Below are 17034 nucleotides of genomic sequence, written 5' to 3'. Positions count from 1 at the left end.
ATGCTGTTTTTAAAGTTTTCCTTTTATTTCCTTTTTCCCTTTGTTCTCATTTCTATGAAACATTGTGTTATAATATGTCCCAAATGGCCCTTGAACATAAATCTTTCTTTAGTTTCTTGCTTTAGCCTTCTAAAATGGTTGTATTATGTGTGTGAAGCACCATGGCTGGCTTCATACCTTGCTATTTTGAAAATAACTCAACTTTATTGAGTTCAATCTATTTTAGCCATAGTAGAACTACTCCAAACATGCAGTGGACCAAAGAAATAAAGGAAAATAGCCACTGTGTTGAAATATCATAGTGTCATGGAAATGACAGATTGTAGAAAAATAATTTTATGATCTTTTAGAGGCAAAAGTTTTGTCATGTTTAACCAGATAATAGACTGAAATTAAGAAATTAAATGTAATTTAAAAATTATTTTTTTCTTTTTTCTTTTTTATAGACATGTGGGAGTGGAAAGAGAGAGAGAGAGAGAGAGAGAGAGAGAGAGAGAGAGAGAGAGAGAATATACGCACACCTCTCAAGTCTGTTCTCTTTTGCTTTGCTTTGAAGCAGGTTCTTCTTAGTTTTTGCAGCCTTCCCACAGCTATCTGGCCTGTGAGATTCCAGCTGCCAATCCTGACTCTACTTGAGGGGTAACAGGTATAGATGCTTACGAACATCACTGGGATAACAGGTATTGATGCAGATATCAATGCACATGCATACCACAGGCTTTATGCATGGGTGCTGAGAAGGCCATCTGAAGGCCATTCCCTGGGTCCATTACAAAATATTTCGATGTTCTCCCAAGGGATTAGCAATTATTAACTGCTCTTACCTTTAGAAAGACGTTCATCACAGATGATTTGCCCAGGAAAAGCTGGATGACACACAGTATTTGAATGTCTCTTAGGAGTAGACAAGGAGAATCTGTTCTCAAAGAAACTGGAGTTAATAAACTGATGATTACAAAAATGAAAGGAGAAAGAACACCGACCCAAATCATCATGGCCAAATTAATTAAAGCATTTTCTTTTTGTTGATGTACACAGGCTGCCTCACTCTAAGATGGGGTTAAAGATGTCAACACTGGATGAGGAAAAAAAAAAAAAAAGGTTTTTATAGCTCAGAGTTGGGGGAAGCCAAAATGGAGGATTTGGCATTCAAAATAGGCAGAGTTACAAGAGCAGAACCTAAGTCTACAAGTCATTCCTAATGTACTTCTCAAAGATAAACATGAATGCAAGGTGGACATAACAAGCTAATCATAACAGGTACTCAAAGTCATAATATGTGGTCATATAACCTTTTGAAATACAACTAGGTCTGAAGGATGTTTATAAACAAATCTTTAAAACAGAAACATGATTGCCATTCCCAGAATAGACAATATAGAACCATTTGTAGGTAAGGTTGCAGGTGGGGCATAGTGCAATCCTTGAAAAACAGGCTTAATCATAAACAGGAATAAATCTAGTTTGTCTTTACTGTAAAATGGCTTTTAAGACTAAGATGGAGGCTGGCTGGTTCTCACTAACTCCTTGTCTTATGTGTCCCTGTGAAATCTGTGATAAGGTGTTAGTAATCTTTATCTGGAGGAAAGGAAATTTTACAATGCAAAAGCTGTATTACTCATCTATAAATTATGCCTGTTTGGCTAGTATACATAGAACAAATATTTTAAGTCAATATAATCTTGGAATGTCAATGTGTATTTCCAATAGGGTTTCCTTTGACCTAATATTCCAGCCCTTTGCTGAGGATAAGGGTTGAGCATTTTTCCTCTGCAAGTTCTTCCTGATCGAATTAGGATTCCTTTGTGAGGACCCAGAAAGACTTGAATATTAGCCAAAGGCCAGGAGGGGATTACACTAAATGGGGTCTTCATAAGAAACAATTGCTTTGCTAACCCAGTGGAAGAGACGGGGAGCAGTCACATCAACTGGACCCGTTTACCTCAGCTTTAACAAGTCCAGGGATTTCCAGTTTTGTAGGACTGCTGGGGCTGGACTGTGCAGATCACCTTTGGGACACTTTTTAGTCTGGAACTGATTTCTGGATAGTCTCTACCAGGTGAGTGGAATTCTGCCAGAACCAATACAGACTAGGGTCAGAAGTGATGGTATCTAGCCTGGGCAGGGTTCAGAACCTGAAGGAGTATGTGTGGAAGAGGTGAAGGAAGACTTTGACCAAAGTCACACACTCTGGCAGAGACAAATCAGGCCACTTTTATTGATACATCTGCTTTTTCTCAGCTGGAGTGGTTTTACATTCATTTTCTCATTTACAACCTCTTTTAAGAACTTCCTACATTTAATAATAACATGCCCAGTGTACGTTTCTCTTCCTTCTTCTGCTCTATCCCTGTGGTTTCCTGTTAACCCAAGATGTGTAGCCACAAAAAGAGGAAACATAGCTTAAGGAAGCAGTTAATATCTTATCCAGCACATTTTACCAAGTGGCCACGGTTGGTAGAAATTGCAGTTACAGTACAGACAAATTATAGATTGCACATCCAGGAAATTCTGAATTAATTAATGGCACCTAGCATCTCCCCTTATCTTAATCAGGAGATGTAATTCCTTCAATGCCCAGAGCTCTCAGCAAATTAGTATCCTGAGTCAGTTACTCATCCTTGCTTAGCTCCCCTCTGAATATTCCCATTAAATCTTGCATCCAATTATCCAGCAAGACCTTCATAACTTTCTGATAATCAACGAACTGCTGTTTGGAACAGCTTGGTGGACAGATTGTTGTTAGAACTAAGTTCCCATAGAAAGAGAGCATCAGATGTTAGCTGATGCACCCAGACCAGGGCCTTGTGTTGACTCAACCTCATCACCATTATTAACAAATAGAGGAGTCATGATCTATTATTCTGTTCCCATGATCCCCAGGGACAAACAAGAATGGATCATAGTCTGAGCTTTCTTTGACTGATTCTGGGGAAACATCTCTCATGGACAAAGTGAAGGTAAAAAACTTCCAATAGCAAAGTCATGAATGAAAATGCAAGGCAAATGTGAACCAAGCATTCTCTTAAGAAAGGCCAGGGAATGCTGCATGAATATCCCCACAGGTCCTTGCTATGTGGAGATCCAACTCCTCAAGCCTTGACATAAGGAAAGCAGCTATGTTACACTTTTGCACATTTCCCAGAAGAGGCTTGGTCACCACCACAGAAGTTAAAGTTAAAGAACTTAAATGAACCTTTTATATTTGGAACTTCCCCTTTTGAAATAAGCAGTAGGCAGGGAAGCTTAGTCTGTTGAGTGAAAGGAGCACTAATCTGGAGTCCTTTGACCAGTGAGAGGTTGATCTAAGTCCTATGGTATTTTTGATGCCAGGAAGCTTACATTAACATTGTTTTAAAATCTATACTGAAGAAAAAGCTGCCCTCTAGGGGTCTGTAAAATAGTTCAGGCAGACTCATGCCTTTGAGTCATAGCAAAAGCTCACAGTCATCTATTGGATGGAACACAGGGCCTCTAAAGAAGGAGCTAAAGAAAGTATCGAAGGAACAAAAGGGGTTGGCAATCCTATAGGAGGATCAACAATATGAACTAACCAGTGCCCACAAAACTGTGTCTCTAGTTTCATATGTAGTAGAGGAAGGCCTAGTCAGCCATCAGTGGGAGGAGAGGCCCCTGGTCTTTCAAGGATCATATGTACTGGGGCCAGTACAGGGGAATTCCAGGGCCAGGAAGCAGGAGTTAGTGAGTTGGGGAGCAGGGCAGGGTGGGAGGGTATAGGAGACTTTTGGTATAGCATATGAAATATAAATGAAAAAAATATCTAATAAAAGGATGAAAAAAAATGATTATCCATGATGATCAAGTAGGCTTTATCCCAGGGATGCAGAGATGGTTCAATATTTATTTCCCCAAATTCCCTGGGGTGCTTTTGCAAAAGGGATACAATAAATAAGCTAAACTGAAAGAGAGAGAGAGAGAGAGAGAGAGAGAGAGAGAGAGAGAGAGATTGTGGCTTGTAAGTTTTGTGGATGGGTTGGTACCCCTATTGCTCCTCCCAAGGTTCCTACATATCCACCGTAGGTTCCATATCTCCAGGGCTGTGAGTCACAGCTAAGGTCACCCCCATTGATTCTTGGGTGCCTCCCTTATCCCAGATCTCTGTCTCTTTCTGGAGATGCCTTCTACCTCTACCCACTTATCGATTTCAGATTTCTATTCATTCACATTGCCATCCAGTCATCCCCTTTGCCCTTCCCCAAACACAACCCTGAACCCACCACTCCCAATCCCCCCTCTCCCACCCAGTTTCCTCCCTTCATCTGACTTCCATTACCATTCCATTCCCCCTTGCAAGTGAGACTCCTTCCTGTCCTGCCTCCTTGGTTTTGTGGAGTATAGTATAGGCATCCTCCATTTTATGACTAATATCCACTTATAAGTGAATACATACTGTGCGTGTCTTTGTGAGACTCAGTTATATCACTCAGGATAATACTCTCAAGTTGCATTCATTTGCCTGAAAAATTCATTATATGTTTGTTTATAATAGCTGAATAGTATTCCATTGTGTCGATTTACCACATTTTTATCCATTCTTCATTTGAGAGACATCTAGGTTATTTCTGACTATTACAAATACAGCTACTATTAACATAGTTGAGTAGGTGTCTTTGTGGGATGGTAAAGCATCTTTTAGGTACATGCCCTGAAGTATATAATTAGGTCTTGAGATAGAACTATCCCCAGTTTTCTGAAAAATGACCAAATTGATCTCCAAAGTGGTTGTACAAGGTATTACTCCCACCAGCAGTGGAAGTGTTCCCTTTGCTGACAGTCTTCTCTAGCACATGCTATCACTCGAGATTTTGATCATAGAAATTCTGACAGATCTAAGAAGGAACCTCAGGGATGTTTTGATTTGCATTTTACTGATGACTAAAGTCTTTGAACATTTATTTAAGTGCTTCTCAGGCTTTCCAGATTCCTTTGTTGAGACTTTTTGCTTAGCTCTGTGCCCCATTCTTTAACTGTGTTATCTGGGTTGTTGGTGTTTAACTTCTAGAGTTCTTTATAAATTTTGGATATTAGCCCTCTGTCAGATGTAGAGTTGGTAAAGATCCTTTCCCAATCTGAACTCCGCCATTGTATCTCACTGACAGCATTCTTTGCCTTACAGAAGCTATGTAGTTTCATGAGGTCCCATTTGTCAATTGTTGATATAGAGCCTGAGCCATTTGTGTTCTGCTCAGGAAATTTCTCCTGCACCAATGTGTTCAAGGCTATTTTCCACTTTCTATAAGATTTAGTATATTGGGTTTTATGTTGAGTTCCTTGATTCATTTGGACTTAAATTTTAAGTATGCATGTATTTCATTCTTCTGAACTTAGACACCCATGTTATCCAGCACCACTTTCTGAAGATGCTTTTTCTTTTTCACTGTATGATTTTGACTTCTTTATCCAAAAAACAAGTGTCCATAGGTGTGTGGATTTGTTTTGGGGCCTTTGATTCTATTCCATTGATCAGCATGTCTCTTTCTGTACAAACACTATGCAGTTTTTAACCACTATTTCTCTGTAGTACTATCATAGATTTTGTGCGACTCCGTTTATCAAAATAATGAAAGCTTAGCAAAATTAGCAAAGAAGCTAGACATTATTCTTTTTTAAGTTTATTTATTTATTTTATGTATGTGAGTACATTGTTGTTGTCTTCAGACACACAAGAAGAGGGCATCAGATCCCATTACCATTGGTTGTGAGCCACCATGTGGTTGGCTGGAATTGAACTCAGGACCTTTGGAAGAGCAGTCCGTGAGCTTAAACACTGAGCCATCTCTCCAGCCTTAGACATACATTCTTAACCCACCCTCTGTTAGTCTGCATAGACCTTAGTTAAGGAGAGACATTCTATAGGCTCTTTGTTAAACTGCTTAGGATATTGTCTTGCTGCATCAAAAGATAGGAATATTCCAGTTTCTGGTATTTAGTAGTTGTGACGCTAACTTACTTGGCTAATGACTATGCTGGGTGTTTGGGCTTTCAATGTAGCCTTGAACTTTTCTCAGGGTGAGCCTTTAAGCATAAAAACCATGTTTTGTGTTGACATTTTTTATGTAACAGAACAGTCAGAAGCAGAACTATGGTAGTTAAAGAGAAATTTTAACACTTTGGAATATTTGCACAGAACTATACATATCAGTGGACTAGGTTTTAAGATTGCTTGTATAGCCTTGTAATTATTAACCGTGTGTTAAAGTTTCAAGTCAACTTTTCCTATAGATGCTACAGATTTTTAACTGTATCCAATAATCTCATAAATCCTGAGGTACAGAATGTTTATTTAATAGTCTTATAAATCTTGAGAAAGATTTATAAGTCTATTATTATCTTAGCATAAGTTTTAGACAGTGAAATGATACCAATGTTCTAGTTTTGTTAACTGCTCTGCCTTGCTCTTTTTCTGCCACAAAATGGAATGGCTCTCCTGACTTATTTTTAAGGCATTTTTTATTAGATAGTTTCTTCATTTACATTTCAAATACTATCCCAAAAGTCCCCTATACCCTCCCCCCAACCTANTCCCCAACCCACCCACTCATGCTTCCTGGCCCTGGCATTCCCCTGTACTGGGGCATATAATCATCATACTTTCCAACTCCAGAGCCAGCTTCTCAATATAGCATAAAACAGTATTTCAATGTTACCCATACCCAAAAGTCATTTTAATCCTTGCTGAATCCAGTGACCAGAAAGCTCAGAAATGAGGAATTCTGAGTGTTGGCTGTCAAGGAAGCAAAATTGCAAGGCAATGGGGGATTTGTGTCTGGGACCAGCGAGTACACTAAGGGTGCTCACAGGATAGCATGTTGGGGTATGTCCACATTGTCCCAGCTAGACATGAGAGCAGATGCAGCTAGAGCTTGGTTTGTCTCCTATTTCCACCTGTACCTGGCACAGAAACACACCCAAGAAATGGAGAGAGTGAAAATAAAACCAATACATAAAACTCACCCCAGGTGGAATGCATGCAGACAAGCAACAAATGAAACAAAACACAGGGCAATATAATAACAGAAACAATGAGAACAATTGGGGCCATTGTGAGGTTAACTGGTTTGACTACAGCAATTTATTTAACAAATAGGAGGAGGTTTTCAGTTGCCTCCCTCTAAAACTCACATGCCAGGTACCCACTAGAGGCTTCTTAAGTGGCAGGTTTCACTAATTCAGTTAGGCTGGGCCTTACTGAGGTCCATCTCTGCTCTAGGTATGCCTGGCATCCTCCTGTTTTGGGCTTTTCCAAACCATTGGCTAGTCCCAGTGTTATGGGATGTTGTCTTAGTCAGGGTCTCTATTCCTGTACAAACATCATGACCAAGAAGCAGTTGGGGAGGAAAGGGTTTATTCGTCTTANANTTCCATACTGCTGTTCATCACCAAGGAAGTCAGGACTGGAACTCAAGCAGGTCAAGAAGCAGGAGCTGATGCAGAGGCCATGGAGGGATATTCTTTACTGGCTTGCTTCCCAAGGCTTGCTCAGCCTGCTCTCTTATAGAATCCAAGACTACTAGCCCAGAGATGGTCCAACCCAAAAGGGCCCTCTCCCCCTTGACCACTAATTGAGAAAATGCCCCACAGCTGGATCTTATGGAGGCATTTCCCCAACTAAAGCTCCTTTCTCTGTGATAACACCAGCTGTGTCAAGTTGACACAAAACTAGCCAGTACAAATGTCTTATGGGTCCTTGGCTCTGTTGTCCAGCCTAGGCATTGAAACTACCAATGGACACTCAGATACCTGGTCCTGCCTATTTTCTGGGACCCCAGTATCACCAGGGAGTTGTTAGGGTCTCAAAGTCAGTCAGAAAAGGAGCAGATGGCTGTGGCTGAATTCCCAATTAATCAGAAATACCAAGAAAGAAAGAAAGAAAGAAAGAAAGAAAGAAAGAAAGAAAGAAAGAAAGAAAGAAAGAAAGAAAGAAAGAAAGAAAGAAAGAAAGAGAGAAAGAAGAAAGGTGCTTATTCTTCTTTTTGGTGCAGCCATTTGCTCAAGAAGTCTGATGAACTGAAAGTGTGCCTCTGTGTCTTGGAATATCTCCAAGGTGAATAACTCTTTTAGAGAAATCTGGAGAAATTCTTCAGTCCTGCAGGGCAAGAGGGAAGGGTCTGGCTTCTGAATTTGGATTGAGGTCCTGATCTGGGGAACTGCCAATGCTAACTCTAAAGATGGAGGAAGACTACTAACCTAAATCCTCATGGCCAAATTAATTAATGTAAACAATTAATTAAAGCAAGCTTATTTACTCATGTAAGCAGGTTGCCTCCCCCTCAGTGAGTGTTTGAGAGATCAGCATTAGAAGTGAGAAAAAATAAGGTTTTTATAGCTTAGGGATAGAAGACTTCCAAATGGGGGATTTGGCAGGGAAAACAGATGGAATTAAAGGAGCACAAGATAAGCATACACATTAGTCCAAAGGTCTCCTGAAACAAAGATATGGTTGCAAGGTGGACATGACAAGGTCACCATAGCAACAGGGAGTCATAACAAGGTAGCCATCAGTGGTCATATCACCTTTTGAAACAATGTTAGGGTTGCAAGACAGTTATAAACAACTTTTTGAAATAAAGACAGAATTGCCATTCCTGGAACAGGCAGTACAGAATCATTTACAGTTGAGGTTGCAGGTGAGCCATAGCCAAGTCCTGGGGAAATAGATGTTTAATTATAAACAGGAATGAACCTAGTTTTTCTTAACTGTAGGATGACTTTTTAACCTAAGTTGCAGACAGTCTTGTCCTTCACTGTCTTCCTGGAAGTTATAAACTCAGTCATTGTTACTGTTTCTTTCTCTTTTCAGGCCCCAAATCAACAGTGTGGAGAGTGGTAACTGGCATGCTTGGAGCCTTGTGTGTGGTGCTGATGACAACCATGGGGATCTTACTTCCAAAATGTAAGCAATTATGTAACTACTTCATAGTGTAGCAGTTGTGCTTTCAGTAATGTGATAAGAGTTTTCACATGCATCGATGTGATCATAGCTCAAACATTACTAATTCCTGCCATGAATTATGCCTTAGTATTTTCTAGTCAAGAAGAGCAATTCAGAAAAACATCACTTCATCTTCTTCTGTGTCCTAAGGAGAATGGTGAGTATTAACTCTATGGATGTTTGTGAGTGTTAACTCTCAGGATGTGAGTGTTAACTCTCAGGATGTTAGTGTGTATTTACTCTCAGGATGTAAGTAAATGTTAACTCTCAGGATGTAAGTGAGTGTTAACTCTGAGGATATTTGTGTGTGTTAACTCCCAGGATGTAAGTGTTAACTCTCATGATGTGTGAGTGTTAACTCTCAGGATGTAAGTGAGTGTTAATTCTGAGGATATTCATGTGTGTTCACTCTTAGGATGTAAGTAAGTGTTAACTCTGAGGATTTGGTGAGTGTGAACTCTGAGGATATTACTGAGAATTAACTCTGAGGATGTTAGTGAGTGTTAACTCTGAGGATGTTAGTGTGTGTTAACTTTCAGGATGTGAGTGTTAATTCTGAGAATGTTGGTGACTGTTTACTCAGTAGAGTTTAATTCCAAGACTTTTCATTATTGTGACAAATGATCTTCCTATTTCCACAAACTTCAGTCAATCATGACAGCCAGAAACAGTATTGTTCATTCAGGCCCTTATGATAAAAGAACTCACAATGTTTGAAACTAATGAAGGAGAATCTGAAAAGTAAAATTCCCAGAGATTGCAATTATATGAGTTTATTTTCATTATTTTGTGCTTATTAGAATAAAATGTGATTCAAATATGTAGACTAGCAAATGTGAATTGCTCGTGTTACTGTTGTTTGAAAATAAAGATCAGTAAAAAAAAAAAAAGTAATCCTAGAAAATATATACCTATGTGTGTATATTCCCAGTACAGAGCATGATGAGCCTGTATACAGAAAGCAGGCCTGGTGTACATTCTCAGGAATCCTACAACTGCACATGTGAACAAGGGGAAAGGAAACCATGGATACAAATGACCGTACGAAGATATTTCTAAGCATTTAATCATAAAAGATGTCACTGGGCTGGTGAGATTAGAGTGGCTATGTTATTTCGACTTCATTTAGAGTTAACTAAAGTCCAAGCATCCAGTTATATCTCTGAAGGGTTTTTCGTAATTAAATCATCTGAAGTAGGAGGACACACTTTAATCCAGATATTAAGAGGTGGGATTATCCACCTTTAATCTGGCCATGACCTCTGTTAGTAGCCTGAATCAAGGCTATGGAAGAAGGTAACTTTTGCTCGTTGCATGTTGCTTGAACTCTCAATGGCAAGTCCATTCCTTCATTGGCATTGGAGCCTTCAGGTATTAATGTTTCAAACACTGAATAATCTTGTTCATCAGATTCTACATATTTACATTAATTTTAAGTTGAATGCCTTTTTCATTACATCTTTTGAGAATTATACGCATCCTTTAAATTCCTGTGCATCCTATGCATTTCTCAAAATAAATTTTATTTACATCCTTTCATTTTTCCATTTCCCTCTTCTAACTTCTCAGTGTCTTCCATCCACCCTCATATTCATATCTCTTCTTCAACTGCTATTGTTATTTTATACTACTCTTATGTACATGTGTTTAAGGTTAGTCATTTGAGTGTGAATAACCTATCAGGGATTCAAACTTAGCCTTAGTGAAGATTGATTCGTATTCTCTCTCTCTCTCTCTCTCTCTCTCTCTCTCTCTCTCTCTCTCTCTCTCTCTCTCTCTTTCTCTTTCTCTCTCTCTATTGATTTCATCTAAATCTTCATCTTCATACAGGTATAAGACCTTATGAAGTTCCACCCATCCATATTGACATGTTGATTGTTATTGTCCTTAAGTGGGTCTTCTTTAGGTAACCAAATTGATGAGATTTCATGGGCATAACAAACATAATTTGTTTGTTATGGCTAGAAGACAGTATATTACACCAGATGTCCTGGTCTATGACTCTTACAATCTTTATGACCTCTCATCTGCAAATTTCTCTGGGCCTTCAGTATAAATAATGCATTATAGATATATCAGATTTTGTGAGACACCACACAATTACTTGTGCTCTGCATTTTTATCACTTATGAAACTTTAAAAGTCTCTATCTATTGAAAAAATGTGGGTATAAGGAAAAGTATCAAGAACACAGCATGAAATTTCATGGGGTTAAGAACATAGCAGTAGCAGGCTCTGCTCTAAGGTTCATGACCTCTCCAGCCACAGATAGTTGGCTAGCCTACTGCCATAATTTCTAAATTCCTTCCTAATGAGTTAGCCTCAATTTGATAAATGTGTTCTGGAAATGTGCCTTGCTGCTTTCCTTTCTAGTTTTATTTTCATTCTTCTTCCTTTATTCTCTTCATTTTGTTTTTCATAATACTTCTTATTCCTTTATTATGATAGTTGCATAGGGAACATTGAAATCAATGGACACAAGCCAAGCTGATCTAACTAGGAGAGCAGAGGCTGCTGGGATGACATGGGAGCCAAACCTGCTGCTGACCAGCCCCCAGATCAGACATCTCTGTATTTGAAAATGAAGCTAAGCTTCTCTTTGTCTCAGATGTTTTGAAACTGACAAAATGTAAACCTGATCTTTGTCCACTCCTTGAAGTAACTGAGCTGGAGGCAATGAACACTATGCAAAACTTCAGTTTAGTGAGTAGCATCCAAGTCAGTGAGATGACTCAAGGACATATAGAGGAACTGGTTTAATTCAGTCAACTTGAGACAAATCTAGACATACCAGTAAAGAGGGAATCAAAACTGAGAATCAATGTCCATTAGATTAACCTGTTGGCCTGTCTGTGAGGCATTTTCTTAACTGCTAAATGGTTTAAGTATGCCTAGCTCCTCTAACATAGTCATTCTTAAGTAGATGGCCTAGCTACATAAGGTAGCTATCTGTGTGCCCGAAAGCAAGCCAGTAAGCAACTTTCCTCCATGGTTTCTGCTTCAGTTTCTGCCTCTAAGTTCCTGTCTTGAGCTCTTGCCCTTCCTTCCCTCACAACAGCCTTTAATCTGTAAGCCAAACAAACTTTTTCCTACCCAAGTTAGTTTAGGTCATGGTTTTCATCACAGTAATGAAACACAAAATAAGTCTAGTAGGACACAGAAGTAAAAATATTGTGCTGATTATTTACAAATAGCAGCAAATATTGAGGATATTTAAAGGCTGTATGGGACAAGAATGCATGTGAGTAGTCCAGGGTTAAAAGGAAGAAATAGGGGAAAAACTATGTAAACTGAAAATACAGGTAAAGGTTACAAAAAAATTAGCCATAAAAGAGAAAGTCAACCTACAAATCCACATGGAAACATCTGGCAAACTGAGGTTCCCAGAAAAAAAAAAAAAACATATATGTATGTGAAACATTCTAAGAAGTGGAATAAAGTATTTGAAGCATTATGGTTCAGCAGAGTTAGACTGTTACAGATCCAGAACAAAATTATGTAGAGCTCTCTTTAGTTGATTTTACAGTCATCATTGCCCATCTCTCTGTCTGACTTAAAATCCATTCAGCTACCTTGTGAACCTTTAGAGGGTACTAATATTTCCTAAAACTGCTTTTGCACTGACATATAGTGGTAGATACCAGCAGAATTCATGCTCTTGAGCCATTATCACTCAAACCTGGAGTACAATAACTTATTTCTTTTTCCCTTTGAGATTCAAACTATGTTTTGCATGCAGTGTTTAAGCCAACTAGCAATTACACATGTATGTGTTTTAATGATGTATCATTTCAAACCTGAAAAATTGAAGTGTCTGAAGTAGGAGCATTTTAAATAAAAAAAAAACAGAAAAAAGATAAAAAGATACATGTGCTCTTGGTCTAACTGGGATGTACACACTTAATCTATGATTTTATTAACATGTTCCTTTTCATACTTCAAAATATACTTTCAGTAATTCTCACAGATACACTACCTGAGCCTAATAGGATATTTGCATAGTCCTCGTTAAAGTGTTCAATGTGTATTTTTATAGTAGTCAAAAATTTAAAATAAGAGATTTCTGTTTTATCTGTATGATGCTTATATATTGCCTGTAAAATATTTTTGAATTGTAAGAATAGTATTTCAGGAAATTAATAAAGTTAAGAAAAACTATGTATACTTTATTAGTATATACATGCCACTATCACAATAATCTGTGAAATGAGAGACAGACAAGTAAATGCACTAATTTTCTGAGAACAAATATAACTAACTTATCCTTGGATGATTTTAAGTGTTACACAAATAAAAAACTCAGAGTACATTTAGTAAATAGTTAGAACACTACTTAAATCTACTTCTGTATTTTAATTTTGTATACTAAGAGCCATTATTTTAAAAGGAAATTGCAGATTTAAAATCATTCTAGTACCTATTTTTCTATTTGTGCAATTACATGTCATTTTGCAATTTATATATGTACGCATCATTGTGACAAGTACAATATTTAATCTTGCTTTTTTCACAGGAAGTAATTTATATTGGTGTTTACATAGAAAACAAATGAATAATTTGAAATAACTAATTGCTATCAAATAAAAATTTTGTAAAAATTACTCACCAGTTTTATACCGTCTTGGAACTGAAGAATAGGTCATGGGCAGGAGACCGGCTGTGTCTCCTTGTACCTTGCATCAATCTGGGCACCAGCAAAGGCACTTATGAAACTTTACTCTCTATTTGGTGTTTATGAGTCTCACAAAAGCCTAGCAATCATACTAATTAATAGTCATTCTAGTGATGAGCACTCATTTCACACATGTGCATCTCCTAGAGTCCTCCTGTGATCTTTGTTCCTCTGACTGGATTGCTTTTGGGAACAATTTCTACCAAGTTTTCCGTGAAACCAAAACCTGGGCAGAGAGTCAGTCTGCCTGTGAGGAGCTGAATTCTCATCTTGTGATCGTAGACTCCAAAGCAGAGCTGGTGAGTCACACAGTTCTGCCTTTCTGTCTCTTTGTAACTGGTGTCCCTGAGAACACTGTCCATGAAGATCAGAATTTGACAGACTGAAGGATCTGGAGGTCATGTGACACCTGCTCATGTGGATTTACTATTCTCCTTAGTGAGAACATAGGGAGGGCTCTCCAGCATTCCAAGGCTTGATGCTACAAGAAACCCACAGCAGGAAATGACTTCCAGCTGGCATATTCTATGCAGTAGGAGCCAGAGCTGCTCTTCAGTAAGGAAGAGACATTTCACACAGCATGGTAACTACTTCCTGCAGCCCTGGCACTAGAGAGGCTGAAACAGGAGTGCCACCATGAACTGGAGGCCAGTTTGGGGGTTACATAGTGAGTCTCCAGCCCAGGTTGAGTTATGGGACAAAATTCTGTTTTAAAAGTTAAAGATATATAAATCCAAAAAATTAAAATTTTTACAAAGGAAAAGGAAAAGAAAAAGAATTAGGATTGTGCCCTCACTTATGGGTTGTGATTTTCTGTACTCAACAGGAAAATTTGTTACTGTTTGAAATGGATGGATGGATTCTTCACAAAATGGATGGAACTAACAGGTCCTGGTTGTGGGGGAATGACATTAAAATACAGAATACCCTGTAAGTACAATGTTTGGATAAATGAGCTTTGCTGATGGTACTAGGATTGCTGTATGGCTGTGCACTGTCTCTATGCAGCACAGAGCAAGCATTTAGATGAAAGGAAGGCACTCTGTTATGGAAGGAATACTCTGTGGGCCATAACAGAGAAAATGTTAGCCCTAAGGAAATTTACCTTTTGAAGATTTGTGGTTTTATTTTAGTGGATTCCCGGGAGACATTTATGCATTGTTTTAGGAAGTTTGTAACTCTAAAGCACTGATTCCCCATCTGTGCATTTTGACCCCATTAAGTCCTGAATGACACTTTCACAGGGGTTCTATGGAAGATATCCTGAATATAGGATATTTAAATTATAACTCACAGCAGTAGCAAATTTACAGCGATGAAGTAGCAACAAAATCATTTTAAGAGGTCATCGCATCCTGAGGAACTGTACTAAAGGTTCCCAGCATTAGGTAGATGGAGAACCATAGCTCAAGCCTTGTACCATTTCCTGTTTATTTGAATCCCAGTCCTCCTTTCACAGACAGTGTAAGATTAGCCTGTGCCTGATATTGTCCATTAAGGTTAGTGTTTTGCAATTAAGTCTCATCATCTGCTCATGGCTCTTTGTTTTCTCCCTGTAACAATACATTTTCATCTCTTCAGCCTGTGCTCATTTTAGCTAATTCTAACTCTAAAATTAAAAATGTGATCCCTAGTTACTACCTTATGATTTCTGATTTTTTAAAACTGTTCTTACACAGAATTAATGATTCAGAAAAGAAGAATCATAGCTGCCATTATCTGCGTGGAAACCTATTCATTCCTGGTAACTGTTCATCTAAGAAATCATACACCTGTGAATTTAATATATGACACCTAATTCAGGAGCAAATTTTATTTAATTATGAAAATCAAAATTCCTGTTACCTGTTGAGTTTATAACTTTTACACTCTATCTTAGTGAAAAGGCCAATAAAGATGGTTTTTAAATTTTGAAGATATTTTTACTGAACTGAGAAGATGCTGATTACTTTTTGTCTTCTATATTGTATTGAGAGTTATTGATATTCTTAACAGCAATCATCACTCTTGTCATAATTTATGTAGTTATTGATAAATTAAATATCTAATACCATTTATATTCAGTAACTATTCAAAACTCTTAAAATAATAAAAAGACCCCATATCAATTGAGTGGGATTTTAAAAACTTATTTCATGTAAAAGGAACAGGGACTCCAGAGAGCATATGGAGGTCACAGAACACCTTGATGGAAATGGTTCTCTTCTTCCAATTTTATGTGGATTCCAGGGATCAACCTTGGGTCCCGAGGCTTATATGAAGTTTGCTAACCACTGAGCTGTGTTACTGGCGTGGTAGACCAGAGATGCAGCCTCACACAGTGTAATATTCCTAATAGGTAGATATCTCTGGAGATTGTTCAAAATGCATATTGATGATTCTGCTTGAAATAGCAAGAACAGGTTTAATGAAAAAAAAAAAAACAATAAATAACAAATGCAACTTCAGTTGAAATAGGTAAGAAGCTTAGAGTCTGGAGCTCATTCCCAGTGAAGACTTTGAGGTATAGAGTGCGTTTGGGTCTGCAGAGGCTACAGGTTCAATTCCAAGCACCCATCTGCCATCTCAAAAAGCAGCCTGTAACTCTAGTTCCAATAGATCTGACATCCTCTTCTATTCCTAGGCTCTGCATGCCCATGATACACACAAAAACTCACAACTTCACTCACAGATATATTAAAGTGACCACTATCATACAGTATTCATGCTATATTCTCCTGACTCCATTTTGTACTTGCTTACCTTTCTATCAACCTACACCATCTACCCTAGAAACACAATTGAATCTGGTTAAACAGATGTATTAAGCAGAATAACAAATGTTTATACCAATTTATTATAAGCTAAATGACTGAACAAGGTATGACTCAAAATTTGTCATGCTATGTCTAAAATTATTAGAATGTTCTGCCAAAAATTTTTGTTTCAAGGTTACTTTGACTCTTGTCTAACCTTGATATAAATTATGGTCTTTGTAGGTTTTGCCTTTAAAAATACTGTGTCCCTGAGTTCCAGCATCACGAGATGTTGAGACATGAACTTGTTCTTGGTCAACAGTTAATAAAGGACTTATATACTTTCACTTAGCTTTTTTTTTTTTTTACAGAAGGTTTGTATCTTTCTTGCATGGATTATTACAATATAAAATACAAAGTAAATCAACTTTTGAAAAAGAAAATCAGTCTGGCCATAATTGTAAGGCATTTCTAGAAAGCAGCTAATATTGCACTTTCAGTCATTTGAAAGGTGGCGTGGTTATGAGAGAACAGATGAGAGGGCCAAGAAAGGAACAAAAACCATCATGGGAAAACACAATTCTTGTGCTAAAAAGTCCCAAATTGAACATTTAAAATTCTTATATTTCAAATCTTTGAAAAAAATAGTGGTGAATAGGTCTCCAAATGCAGTT

General features: G+C 37.9%; 1 protein-coding gene across 1 annotated transcript in view; it reads left to right on the top strand.

The window, feature by feature from the left end:
• Positions 1-15537, top strand: part of LOC110317235 (killer cell lectin-like receptor subfamily I member 1) — a 21414-nt gene extending 5877 nt beyond the window's left edge. The window contains exons 3-7 of the mRNA XM_021191664.2: positions 8822-8914; positions 9042-9110; positions 13773-13924; positions 14452-14555; positions 15305-15537. Of these exons, the coding sequence (XP_021047323.2) occupies positions 8822-8914; positions 9042-9110; positions 13773-13924; positions 14452-14555; positions 15305-15416 (530 nt within the window). The 3' untranslated portion in view covers positions 15417-15537. The remainder of the gene's footprint in view (positions 1-8821; positions 8915-9041; positions 9111-13772; positions 13925-14451; positions 14556-15304) is intronic.
• The last annotated feature ends 1497 nt before the right edge of the window (positions 15538-17034 follow it).

Source organism: Mus pahari, chromosome 2 (assembly GCF_900095145.1).
Source record: "Mus pahari chromosome 2, PAHARI_EIJ_v1.1, whole genome shotgun sequence".
Taxonomy (NCBI): domain Eukaryota; kingdom Metazoa; phylum Chordata; class Mammalia; order Rodentia; family Muridae; genus Mus; species Mus pahari.
Note: the sequence above shows the minus strand (reverse complement) of the source record. Positions and strands in the feature narration are given on the sequence as shown.